The 13,532-nt window shown below is 37.2% G+C and overlaps 2 protein-coding genes across 3 annotated transcripts in view; one reads left to right on the top strand and one right to left on the bottom strand.

Moving 5' to 3' along the window:
- The window catches only part of LOC128642319 (transmembrane protein 180), a 57,720-nt gene extending 52,578 nt beyond the window's left edge, over positions 1 to 5,142 (bottom strand). Inside the window, exon 1 of one of the 2 annotated variants that reach the window (XM_053695047.1) lies at positions 5,026 to 5,142. Coding sequence is in view for 1 of the 2 variants with exons in the window: in XM_053695046.1 (XP_053551021.1) it covers positions 4,877 to 4,890 (14 nt within the window). In the remaining variant the exon portion in view is untranslated. Of the gene's footprint in view, positions 1 to 4,876; positions 4,906 to 5,025 lie in introns of those variants that run through there. The other variant, XM_053695046.1, reaches the window with a different exon arrangement.
- A 221-nt stretch (positions 5,143 to 5,363) lies between these two features.
- Positions 5,364 to 13,532, top strand: part of CDR2 (cerebellar degeneration related protein 2) — a 40,760-nt gene continuing 32,591 nt past the window's right edge. The window contains exon 1 of the mRNA XM_053694794.1: positions 5,364 to 5,513. Within this exon, the coding sequence (XP_053550769.1) occupies positions 5,435 to 5,513 (79 nt within the window). The 5' untranslated portion in view covers positions 5,364 to 5,434. The remainder of the gene's footprint in view (positions 5,514 to 13,532) is intronic.

Raw genomic sequence — 13,532 nt, 5'->3', positions numbered from 1 at the left:
TACCTTGTCAGAATCTGATACCTCTGACTGCGCATGCTCTGTATTACGTAATCAGACTCCACATGTATTAAAAAGAAATGTGTGGAATGCAATAATGTAAATCAGCAGCATGCGCACTGAGAGCTAGCAGATTCTGACAAGGAAGTTGTGCTGTTGGATTTTGCCGCTGACAAAAAATGTGCACATGCGTAGTTCAAGCACTTGTCACGGTCGACAATAAAAGCGTGTTCTACACACATTTATATCTCATTTTTATATGGAATCTGTATTTATATATTTTCTCAGTATATACTGTATATTGTCACGGTGGATGATAAAAGAGAGCCCTACACACATATATACTGAGAAAATATATAAACACATTTTTATCGTCCACCATGAAGAGATATCTAGATAGGTAGCATGCAGATGTCTGGAGCACTACAAGACAGGAAATAGTGCTGCCATCTAGTGCTCTTGCTAATGTATAACATTGTTGTAAAACTGCTGCCATCTAGTGCTCTTGCTAATGTATAACATTATTGTAAAACTGCTTCCATCTAGTGCTCTTGCTAATGTATAACATTATTGTAAAACTGCTTCCATCTAGTGCTCTTGCTAATGTATAACATTATTGTAAAACTGCTTCCATCTAGTGCTCTTGCTAATGTATAACATTGTTATAAAGCTGCTGTCATCTAGTGCTCTTGCTAATGTATAACATTATTATGAAACTGCTGCCATCTAGTGCTCTTGCTAATGTATAACATTGTTATATAACTGCTGCCATCTAGTGCTCTTGCTAATGTATAACATTATTATAAAACTGCTGCCATCTAGTGCTCTTGCTAATGTATAACATTGTTATATAACTGCTGCCATCTAGTGCTCTTGCTAATGTATAACATTGTTATAAAACTGCTGCCATCTAGTGCTCTTGCTAATGTATAACATTGTTACAAAACTGCTGCCATCTAGTGCTCTTGCTAATGTATAACATTGTTATAAAACTGCTGCCATCTAGTGCTCTTGCTAATGTATAACATTGTTACAAAACTGCTGCTATATAGTGCTCTTGCTAATGTATAACATTGTTATAAAACTGCTGCCATCTAGTGTTCTTGCTAATGTATAACATTATTATAAAACTGCTGCCATCTAGTGCTCTTGCTAATGTATAACATTGTTACAAAACTGCTGCTATATAGTGCTGCAGACACAGTCACACTCCTGAGCTAACCTTCCTGCTTTTTTTTAAAAAAAAAAAAAAGGATAACAAGAAAACAAAGACAATTTGAAAAAAGAAGTAAATTGGAAAGTTGTTTAAAAAAATATGTTCAGAAGTAATGGGATGTGGATAAGCGCCTACTCTGTTCCCTATGGGCTTGAGGGGGGTGATACCTAGTAACCACCAATAGAAATCAGCTAAAAAAATGGGGATCCCTCAAGCGCCTACCAACCGGAGGCAAAGGGATAATGATGGGTGCAGCAATATGTTGAGTATAAAAACTATTTTAATGAAAATACAAACTATATACATATAATAAAAGGTTAATACATACAGTTCATGGATCCATGAAAGAAATAACATAAATTAAAAACCATATAAAATGTAGATAAAAACAGTGGTAAGTACAATGTAGATGAAGATAAAGCTGCACTGGATAATAGTAAAACCAGAGGTTATCGTCCTATAGTATCCTCCTATGTATGAAGTCCGGTGGAAATAGTGTGAGTGTCAGTGAAGCATAGAAAAAATGGTACTGAAAAGTCAGTGATATACAACAATGTAGAAAAAAATATAAAAATATATAAAAAATGTGTATATCAATCAATCCAACAATAATAGAATGTCAATCAATCCAAAAAATAGTTAGTCTTTTATATCAATCCAACACAATAAATGGTGAAAAAATGTGAATGCAAAAATTTGTGAATTCCAAAAAATAGTCAAACAATAGTCACCCAGATCCTGTAGGATCAAATAGTGGTCCAAGAGTGTTGTTGTGTAGTAAAGGTGTGAAGATGGAGGAAATGCTGGGCCCACCAAAAGTGAACCAAATGTTCAGATGTCGATATGAACCAACAAAGAAACGATGTCCCCCTAAAATGTCAAAAACAAATATAGTGCAGATAACTCCAGATTAGTATTACATAAATGGAATAGAGCTTACCAATATCAGTCGACGCGTTTCGGCCTTAATCTAGGCCTTTATCAAGACTCTTGATAAAGGCCTAGATTAAGGCCGAAACGCGTCGACTGATATTGGTAAGCTCTATTCCATTTATGTAATACTAATCTGGAGTTATCTGCACTATATTTGTTTTTGACATTTTAGGGGGACATCGTTTCTTTGTTGGTTCATATCGACATCTGAACATTTGGTTCACTTTTGGTGGGCCCAGCATTTCCTCCATCTTCACACCTTTACTACACAACAACACTCTTGGACCACTATTTGATCCTACAGGATCTGGGTGACTATTGTTTGACTATTTTTTGGAATTCACAAATTTTTGCATTCACATTTTTTCACCATTTATTGTGTTGGATTGATATAAAAGACTAACTATTTTTTGGATTGATTGACATTCTATTATTGTTGGATTGATTGATATACACATTTTTTATATATTTTTATATTTTTTTCTACATTGTTGTATATCACTGACTTTTCAGTACCATTTTTTCTATGCTTCACTGACACTCACACTATTTCCACCGGACTTCATACATAGGAGGATACTATAGGACGATAACCTCTGGTTTTACTATTATCCAGTGCAGCTTTATTTTCATCTACATTGTACATGGTTTTTAATTTATGTTATTTCTTTCATGGATCCATGAACTGTATGTATTAACCTTTTATTATATGTATATAGTTTTTATACTCAACATATTGCTGCACCCATCATTATCCCTTTGCCTCCAGTTGGTAGGCGCTTGAGGGATCCCCATTTTTTAGCTAAAAAATATGTTCTATCTGAATCAAATTTGGGGTTTTATGTCCATTTAATGCCCAGTCTGTCTGCTAGATATCTCTTTGTGAATATATTTAGCAGATTTTAAAATGATTTATTACAATGTGGGTCAGCGATAGATCCGCTTTTCTGTAATGATGCTATGCACAGCCATTATTTTATTACATAATTTCTGTCCTCATTACCAAATCGCCATCAATCTATTAAAGCAATTTAAGCTCTATTTAAAGTTTCTGCCCCCCCCAAGTATTCTGAAACAGTTTTAAAGGGACAGTCTACACTAACATTGTTATTGTTTTAAAAAATAGATAATGCCTTTACTACCCATTCCCCAGCTTTGTACAACCAACATTGTTATATTAATATACTTTAGAACATTTAAACCTCTATATTTCTGCCTGTTTCTAAGCCACTACAGACAGCCTCTTATCAAATGCTTTTTATTAGCTTTTCCCAACAGGGGAGTGCTAGTTCATGTGGGCCATATAGATATTATTGTGCTCACGCCCGAGGAGTTATTTAAGATTTAGCACAGCACAGTACTAAATGCAAGTCAATAGATAATAAATAAAAAAGTAATGTGATTAGGGGGCAGTCTGCAGCAGCTTAGCTACAAGATAATCACAGAGGTAAAAAGTATATTAATATAACAGAGTTGGTTGTGGAAAACTGGGGAATGGGTAATAAAGGGATTATCTATCTTTTAAAACAATAACAATTCAAATGTAGACTGTCCCTTTAATAACCAACAGAACAGAATTGGTGAATATTTAAGGGATATTAAACGTCAAAAATTGTATTTTGCATATGAAATATTCTGCTTCATTCTGTTAGTATCCTTGTAAAAACGCATACCTAGGTAGGCTCAGAAGAAACAATGCACTGCTGGGAGCTAGTTGCACAAATATGCCTCTTCTCATTGGCTCGCTCACCTGATGTGTTCAGCTAGCTCCCAATAGTGAAAAAACAACAAACCTGGAGAAAAAAAAAACAGAGGCTCTTATAAGTCCTAGAGAGTCCAGTGTATGAATAACCTATAGGAACATTTCTACTGCAATTCCCAGTAGTGCATTGCTAATGCTTCAACAAATGATACCAAGAGAATGAAGCAAATTTGATAATAGATGTAAACTGGAAGGTTGTATTATTGAAAGAAAGAAAGAAAGAAAGAAAGAAAGAAAGAAAGAAAGAAAGAGTTGGATTTCATGTCCCTTTAACAATAAAACTTTAAAATACCTTCCATTAGGAGCAACAAAGAAAATATACTTGAATAACGCACTACTGAGGGCTAGCTGGTGATTGGTGACTACACACATATGCTGCTAATCATTGGCTCCGATGTGTTTTGCAAGTTCCTAGTAGTGCATTTTTTATGAGTTTGTAATGTTATTATAATGATTTAAGTCTGTCAGATGGATCTCTCTTTGGGAATATATCAAGTATATTTTATTTGTTAATAACAAGAACTTATTTATTTTTTTACCAATGCTATAGATTGTTGACCACTATAGACCAGACAAGTTTGCAACAATGTATAGCATTATTACAAATATAGCTGCAAACACTCCTTACATATAGTACTCAATGCAATGTATGCCCTCCTCTGCCTACCTAGCTTTTCAACAAAGGATACCAAGAGAACAAAGTAAACTGGAATATATATTAAAATTGCATGCTCTGTCTGAATCATGAAAGTGTAATGTTGACTTTCATGTCCCTTTAACATTTGCTTGTCAGATTGCCTTGCCATGAATATGATTTGCTTATAAAATAATCATGTAGGATAACATTATGAAGAGCAGCCCGTATCTGTAATTACACAGTGTGGTTGCAACTGCTTTATCCTGTTGCCTTTCTGGTACAATATCTGCTCTTTGGGGGTTGCATTAATAATAAGTCATGCGTTAGTAACCTGATAGTCTGCATTCCTCATGCGGCAAGTGCTTGATACTGCAGAGGGTATATTCGTCTGGTGAATATTATAATTATAAAGTACCAGTGGGTATAATGTGCTCCTGCACGAGTCTAATTAAGCTCCGCCCACGCGTACCCTCACTTTACCATGTAGCAGGTGGTGACCACCACACTCTGCGAGCCCCTCCTCAGCCTGTTGCCCCTCGCAACCCGTATGCAGCACAAGCAGCAGCAAGATGCGGAAGTGTAGTGTGTGTACTTTTTTGTTTTATCCAATCAACAACTATAATAATTACTTCTGTTTTCATATTGGATACCAGGTAATGTCAATCTTTATTATTACAATACCTATTGGCTGTTAAGTTCGGAGTCCCGCCTTCTGTTACATTCGGATTGCCACGTTGCTTCGGTTCACAGCCAGGCGCTCGGCAGTTTCCGCAATCCTTCGGCAGATGGCGGTGGGCGGGGCTTGGAGGAGCTGCTCCTTGAGCTGTCAGCAGCTGCAGTAACACACCCCGGGAGCACCGAGAGGCACCGGGCGCAGCAGCCAGCAGACATGCTCACCGACAGTGCTGTGGAGGAGTTTGACATCAAGGAGGATGAGCCCTGGTATGACCACCAGGATCTTCAGCAAGGTGAGTGATGGGGGCATCTGCATTGTCTTCCAATAGTGACTTGTAGCAAAGCACATTGTTTTCACAGTTAATTTGCTTTAAATTGCATCATTTATTGTAGGGTCCTGTATATAACAAAGGGACACTTTACTCATTGGCTGCCTACAATTAATCAATTTGAGTTCATTAACCCATTGCCTGCCAGAGGGGATTGCAGAACAATGTGTTGCAAGACTGGCAACCAAGGAGTTAATTGAAGACTGCTGTAACACTACTAATGATGGGTCTAGATTTGCTACATTTTATGATTATTTAAATCCCCTACATTTGTTTTATTTATTTAATATTTGGAAACTATTTATTAAAGTGCTATATATTGTACTATATGAGCTTCAGAGAATACAAATGGGGTTAAAGAGATCTAAAAACCATTTAGTGATAGAGATATTCACAATAACAATATTTTAGCTTATAATAGAAATATTAAATAGGAGATCTCTCAAATATTAGTGAATAGAGTTCAAGAGATGATTAGAGAAAAATAAACAATCCTCACACTGAGATTAGGTTTAAAGAATCAGCATTATAATCCCATTTTATAATCCTATTAACTCTCTATATACAGCTGCACATTTTTTTTTCCCCCCAATTCAGATTTGTTCATCAAATTTAAACTCATTTTAGTTCCTTTAATTATGACTTTTTCATACAGACAATTGCATTGTAATCTTCCAGTTGAGAGGCGATGTATGGAATGCGTGGCTGCCTCACTACTGCAGAGTAACGGATGTGGTAGTGAGTTTGATGCAATCTCTGGGCTTTAAACTGTGTCACAATAGTGCAGTGTTCACAAGACATCTGCATGCAGCCGCTTTGAATTGCAAATATCTGAGACCCAGATGTGTTTGGTGGGGATCAAATGGTAGCTTTCTCTATTGTAAAATAAAATATGTTCATAGTCCTGGCACATATTAGATTAAATTGTTATACATTCTCTTTTTATCACTAGTTCATAAGAGAATTGTTGTATTTTGTGTTGTACACAGCCTTACAACGCAGCATAAGAAAAATAAATTTACCTTTAAATGTTTACATCTGTATTAAAAATAATATTGCAGTGTACTTCATTATTTATTTTCCCCAATTTTTCTGTACTTTAACACTAATCATTGTGCTGCTTATTCCTCTAGCCCAGAGAGGCTAGAATGTATTCACAGGTTCAGAGCCACGACCCTGCAACACACTACATGTCAAATGCTTGATGTTGCAAGAGGTTATTTTTTCTCTGTCCATAACTTTCCACAGCAAAAAAGATGAGCTAAATATATTCCAAAGGGTTATATCCCTGGACTGTAAAACTATGTTAATTTTGCTACAAAAGCTACAGTTTAAAGGAACAGTCAACTCCAGAATTGTTGTTGTTTAAAAATATAGATAATCCCTTTATTACCCATTCCCCAGCTCTGCATAACTAACACGGTTATATTAATACACTTTTTACCTCTGTGATTAACTTGTATCTAAGCCTCTTCTGACAGCCCCCTGATCACATGACTTTATTATCTACTGACTTTCATTTTAGCCAATTAGTGCAGTGTCTGCTTCAACCCACGGGCGAGAGCACAATGTTATCTATATGGCTCACATGAACAAGTCTCCCCTGTTGTGAGAATTTTAGTGTTACACTAGAATGTCTCTTTAAAGGGATATGAAACTCAAACATTTACTTTTTGTGATTCAGACAGAGCATATCATTTTTAAAACGTTTCCAATTTACTTCTATTATCAGATTAGCTTTGTTCTCATAGTACTCTTTGTTAAAGAGATACCTATGTAGGCATCTGGAGCTTTACATGGCAGGAAATAGTGCTGCTCTCTAGTGTTCTTGCAAATGGATAGCATTCTGGCAAAGCTGCTGCTATATAGTGCTCCAGACATGCTCCTTATCACTTTTTAACAAAAGATATCAAAAGATATAATATGAATGTCATGCTCTATCTGAAGTATGAAAGAAAAATGTAGTGTTTCATATCCCTTTAAGAGTATAGCTGGTCCTGGGGATAAGTAAGTTGGTTAGTACAGTGATTTCATTGGCTTGATTAAAGGGACAGTCTACACCAGAATTTTTATTGTTTTAAAAGATAAATAATCCCTTTATTACCCATTCCCCAGTTTTGCACAACTAACACAGTTATATTAATATACTTTTAACCTATGTGATTACCTTGTATCTAAGCCTCTGCAAACTGCCCCTTTATTTCAGTTCTTTTGACAGACTTGCAGTTTAACTAATCAGTGCCTGCTCCCAGATTACTTCACGTGCACGAGCACAGTTTTATCTATAAGGAATACGTGAACTAACACCCTCTAGTGGTGAAAAACTATTAAAATGCATTCTGAAAAGAGGTGGTCTTCAAGGTCTAAGAAATTAGCATATGAACCTCCCAGGTTAAGCTTTCAACTAAGAATACCAAGAGAACAAAGCAAAATTGGTGATAAAAGTAAATTGGAAAATTGTTTAAAATGACATGCTCTATCTGAATCATAAAAGTTTATTTTGGCCTAGACTGTCCCTTTTAAAGAATAATCAGTGCCACAACCTTATTTGGCAACTGAGTTAAATACAGCTTTAGTGTAAATACTCTCTAAGGTGCACTTAATATTCCTGTATTTTGTGTGCAAGAAGAAAACAAACAAAAAAATATTTCAGTGTAACTTTTTTCTTTACATAAGAAATAACGATGATGAGGAGGAAATAATATGTCCTGTAATTACTTTGTTCGGTACAATTATGGCAAAGTCTGGTTCTGGCACTCTAAGGGTTAACCTAGCTGTGTAATTTAGGAAGTGTTGGCTGCTATTCGGTTTCTTCCGTCCTCAGATTATCATGAAAGGTCCTTAGCCCATGTGAGTGAATTCGGTAGTCACACGAGGATAGAATGATGCTGTATTCAGTGTCTGGCCGGCACCTGCAATTAAAAAAGGCTCTTTGTTCCCTAAAGAATGGATTAAGCCATTTAAATTTATAATCTGCTTTATCTCATCCTTGACTCGAATGCGCTGTGCTTCCACGCTGTTCACTTGTCGAGAGCTAAGACCCAGGAAGGTTAATTGCAAGTAAATATTTTTGTAGCTTGCAGCCTGTGTTCTCGCTGATGCCAGAATAGCTGTAATACATTGCAAGTTAATGTCTGTATACAGAGGTAGCAGAACGTATTGCCCCTGTTGCTGACTTTATAAAATACTATGCTAGGGGAAGTACTTACAGATCTATAATGTCTGCATACAGAGGTAGCAGAACGTATTGCCCCTGTTGCTGACTTTATAAAATACTATGCAAGGGAAGTACTTGCAGATCTATAATGTCTGTATACAGAGGTAGCAGAACGTATTGCCCCTGTTGCTGACTTTATAAAATACTATGCTAGGGGAAGTACTTACAGATCTATAATGTCTGTATACAGAGGTAACAGAACGTATTGCCCCTGTTGCTGACTTTATAAAATACTATGCTAGGGGAAGTACTTACAGATCTATAATGTCTGTATACAGAGGTAGCAGAACGTATTGCCCCTGTTGCTGACTTTATAAAATACTATGCTAGGGGAAGTACTTACAGATCTATAATGTCTGTATACAGAGGTAGCAGAACGTATTGCCCCTGTTGCTGACTTTATAAAATACTATGCTAGGGGAAGTACTTACAGATCTATAATGTCTGTATACAGAGGTAGCAGGACTTATTGCCCCTGTTGCTGACTTTATAAAATACTATGCTAGGGGAAGTACTTACAGATCTATAATGTCTGTATACAGAGGTAGCAGGACTTATTGCCCCTGTTGCTGACTTTATAAAATACTATGCTAGGGGAAGTACTTGCAGATCTATAATGTCTGTATACAGAGGTAGCAGAACGTATTGCCCCTGTTGCTGACTTTATAAAATACTATGCTAGGGGAAGTACTTGCAGATCTATAATGTCTGTATACAGAGGTAGCAGAACGTATTGCCCCTGTTGCTGACTTTATAAAATACTATGCTAGGGGAAGTACTTGCAGATCTATGTCTGTATACAGAGGTAGCAGAACGTATTGCCCTTGTTGCTGACTTTATAAAATACTATGCTAGGGGAAGTACTTGCAGATCTATAATGTCTGTATACAGAGGTAGCAGAACGTATTGCCCCTGTTGCTGACTTTATAAAATACTATGCTAGGGGAAATACTTGCAGATCTATAATGTCTGTATACAGAGGTAGCAGAACGTATTGCCCCTGTTGCTGACTTTATAAAATACTATGCTAGGGGAAGTACTTGCAGATCTATAATGTCTGTATACAGAGGTAGCAGAACGTATTGCCCCTGTTGCTGACTTTATAAAATACTATGCTAGGGGAAGTACTTGCAGATCTATAATGTCTGTATACAGAGGTAGCAGAACGTATTGCCCCTGTTGCTGACTTTATAAAATACTATGCTAGGGGAAGTACTTGCAGATCTATAATGTCTGTATACAGAGGTAGCAGAACGTATTGCCCCTGTTGCTGACTTTATAAAATACTATGCTAGGGGAAGTACTTGCAGATTTATAATGTCTGTATACAGAGGTAGCAGAACGTATTGCCCCTGTTGCTGACTTTATAAAATACTATGCTAGGGGAAGTACTTGCAGATTTATAATGTCTGTATACAGAGGTAGCAGAACGTATTGCCCCTGTTGCTGACTTTATAAAATACTATTCTAGGGGAAGTACTTGCAGATCTATAATGTGTTTGTGTTAATTAAAAGGGTTTTGCATATTCAACATTTTAAAGTTTTCTGTTAGTATATAAAAGAGCACCAATTAAAGGGATATGAAACCCATTTTTTTTTTTCGAGCATGCAACTTTCTAATTTACTCCTATTATCAATTTTTCTTCTTTCTCTTGGTATCTTTATTTGAAAAGCAGGAATGTAAAGCTTGGAAGCCAGCCCATGTTTGGTTCAGAACCTGGGTAGAGTTTGCTGATTGGTGGCTACATTTAGCCACTACCCAGGAGCTGAACCAAAAATGGGCCGGCTCCTAAAGCTTTATATTCCTGCTTTTTAAATAAAGATACCAAGAGAGCGAAGAAAAATTGATAATAGGAGTAAATAAGAAAGTTGATTAAAATTGCTGCTCTATCTGAATCATGAAAGAAAAAAATTGGGTTTCATATCCCTTTAAAGAAGTGAACATGATTTTTGCATGTAAAAAAGTTAAAGGGACATAAAAATACAGATATTATTGCTCTCATTTAACTATGCGCTTAACCTCTGCAAAGGGTTTAAACCCATAAAGTTGGACTAAGAGCGAGCAGCAATGCACTACTGGTGGCTAGCTGATATCTGGTGAGCTAATGACAAGAGGCATATGCGTGTAACCACCAATCAGCAGCTAGCTCCTAGTAGTGCATTGCTGACCCTGAGCCTACCTAGATATGCTTTTCAACAAAGGATACCAAAAGATCAAAGTCAATTTGATAATGGAAGTTTCTTGAAACATTTTTGTGTGCCTTTAGATTAACAGTGTGTGTGGTGGGTTAGTTCCAGTTTCTGCTTTGGGCTGATACTGGGTGATACTTTAACTATGGGTTTAATCCTTTGCAGGGTCAGTAGTGATAAAATGACATGCTCTAACGAATGAGTGTGTCATTGTTTTCATTATTGTTGCCCTTTAAAGGATACACAACCAAACAATGAACAGCGCATTTTCCACAAAAAACTTCATATAGATAAATACGTTGTTTTTTTTTTTTTTTATTGAAACCATTAATTGTAATAATCTAATATGTGTGTGGTGTATAAGGCTACATACCTAGCTGCCCCCCCCCCAGCATTTTGTAATTATAGTACATCTGCTATTACATTTAATACTCGTTTTTTTCCCTACAAATAAACTTTTTCAGCAGCTGACTGCACTATAACGTAACCAAAATATTCTAGAGTTTATTCCCGTGTGCTAATGTGCCATCTCGTGCACCTGTTTTTGCCGCCTACACCCAATTATTTTAGAAACGCAACTTGAAATGGGGAAAAGCACAAATCAAAACTGTCATTGTGTCAGCGTTTTAGGTAGTAGCCTTTTTTGTTTCTTGTGTTATTAATCATTTTGTATGAACACACCCAAGGGCTCAGGAATTTGTCTGGCTATAAATGACTATACTGTACATACCTGATAGAGGGAGAATCATCCCTTATGTTAAAGGGACATTCAAATTCAACACAAATAAAATGATCTATTTTGTATTAGGGTCCCTTGCAACACTGTTTGAAGCAGTCTTATACATTGTTGCCATATACTGGTATTGACACGTGCATGTTCCTGAGCTCCTATTTGCCTACTTAGGTTTACTCTTCAGTAAAATATATACCAAGAGAATAAAGCACATTTGATAAGAAGGTAGATTGGAATTATCATTATTAATTATTTTTAATTGCATTCTCTAGCTTCACTTTACAGTCCCTTCTAATTACTATAGAGGTCAGGGATCAAGTCCTACAAAAAAGTGTGGGAACTCATATAATCTATACACTTTGGTTAATAAAAGCAAATTAACCCCTTGAATGCTAACAATGGCTCAGAGCCGTCGCTAGCACTCTCCCACCTTGAGGGAGATCTGGGGGCTCCTACCCCCCCGGCGATCAGGCCTGCATAGTGACAGGCATCGCCGGGCTTTACATTATGCGCGGTGATGTTACGCGCAATGACGTGATGATGTCATTGCGCAACTTTATTTAAAATTAAAAATGTTAAGCATAGGAGCAGGGGGCATGCTGCTTAGAAGCCTGTATCTCAGGCATCTAAGCAGCAGCTACAGACCCCCAAGACCCACTGTTGGAAAGGTAACCACCTAACCTTTCTAACAGTGTAAGTCTTGATCTGAAAAGAAAAAAAAAAATACTTAAAAGAAACAAACAGCTTAGCACCCAGGTGGGAAAGTGCTTAGCACTCAATGGGTTAAAACCAATGAAGGGTTAAATGGTTGCCTTTGGGCCTGAAAATCTTCCTCTGTCACTGTCTCCCACCCACATAAGGTGCAATAGTCCTATTTCTGCTGAGGGGAGCTAAATAACCCCAAAGCAAGCCACACAGAAATGTAAGCACCATGTGTCCACACAGTGCGGGGTGATCACACAGCAGGACCACTGACAGGCTTGCATTTAGTGTACTGTATGAAGTGTTTCTGACCATTACTAGAGGCTTTCACTATCCCTCTAACCAGACTGTGCCCCAGCTCCTCCCACCAGCAGCAGCAGTGTTTACTGAAGACAGCGGACAGCTTCTCAACTCCCAAAGCTTTTTCCCCCCCACACGCTACACACGGGCATCGGATCTGTTGATCCGCTTGCCCGTATGTATCATTACACACTCATCGGAGTGCGTAATGCCATGCGAACCTGCCCCGCAAGGGCTCCAAAGCTGCTATCGCTGCTTCGTACATGGAGCCCATTGTGTCTCTTCTTTCTTTGTACAGATTACCCAGATGCCCTCACAATAACTCTGTATGACAGCTTTTAAAGGGATAGTAAACCCAATTTTTTTTCTTTCATGATTCAGATAGAGAAACGACTTTCTAATTTACTCCTATTATCATTTTTTGTATCTTTATTTGAAAATCAGGAATGTAAGATTAGGAGCTGGCCCATTTTTGGTTCAGCACTTAGGTAGCTCTTGCTGAATGTAGCCAACAAATCAGCAAACACTACCCAGGGTGCTGAGCCAGAAAATGGGTCGGCTCTTAAGCTTACCTTCCTGCTTTTTCAAATAAAGATACCAAGAGAAAGAAGAAAAAATGTCAATAGAAGTAAATTAGAAAGTTGTTTAAAATTGCTGCTCTATCTGAATCATGAAATAAAAAAATGTGAGTTTACTATCCCTTTAACTTCTTTTTCATTTTACTCTCTATGTACATAGTTTTGAGGATTTGGTAAATTCCACTCCCTGAATAAGTTGTCTGTGCAGTCGGTACAGCCTTGTTTGACGCGGACTATGCATTCTTGCCTGCAGCCGTATTCAT

Source organism: Bombina bombina, chromosome 11 (genome assembly GCF_027579735.1).
Source record: "Bombina bombina isolate aBomBom1 chromosome 11, aBomBom1.pri, whole genome shotgun sequence".
Classification (NCBI taxonomy): Eukaryota; Metazoa; Chordata; class Amphibia; order Anura; family Bombinatoridae; genus Bombina; species Bombina bombina.
The sequence above is the reverse complement of the archived record's forward strand: the minus strand, read 5'-3'. Positions and strand labels throughout refer to the sequence as shown.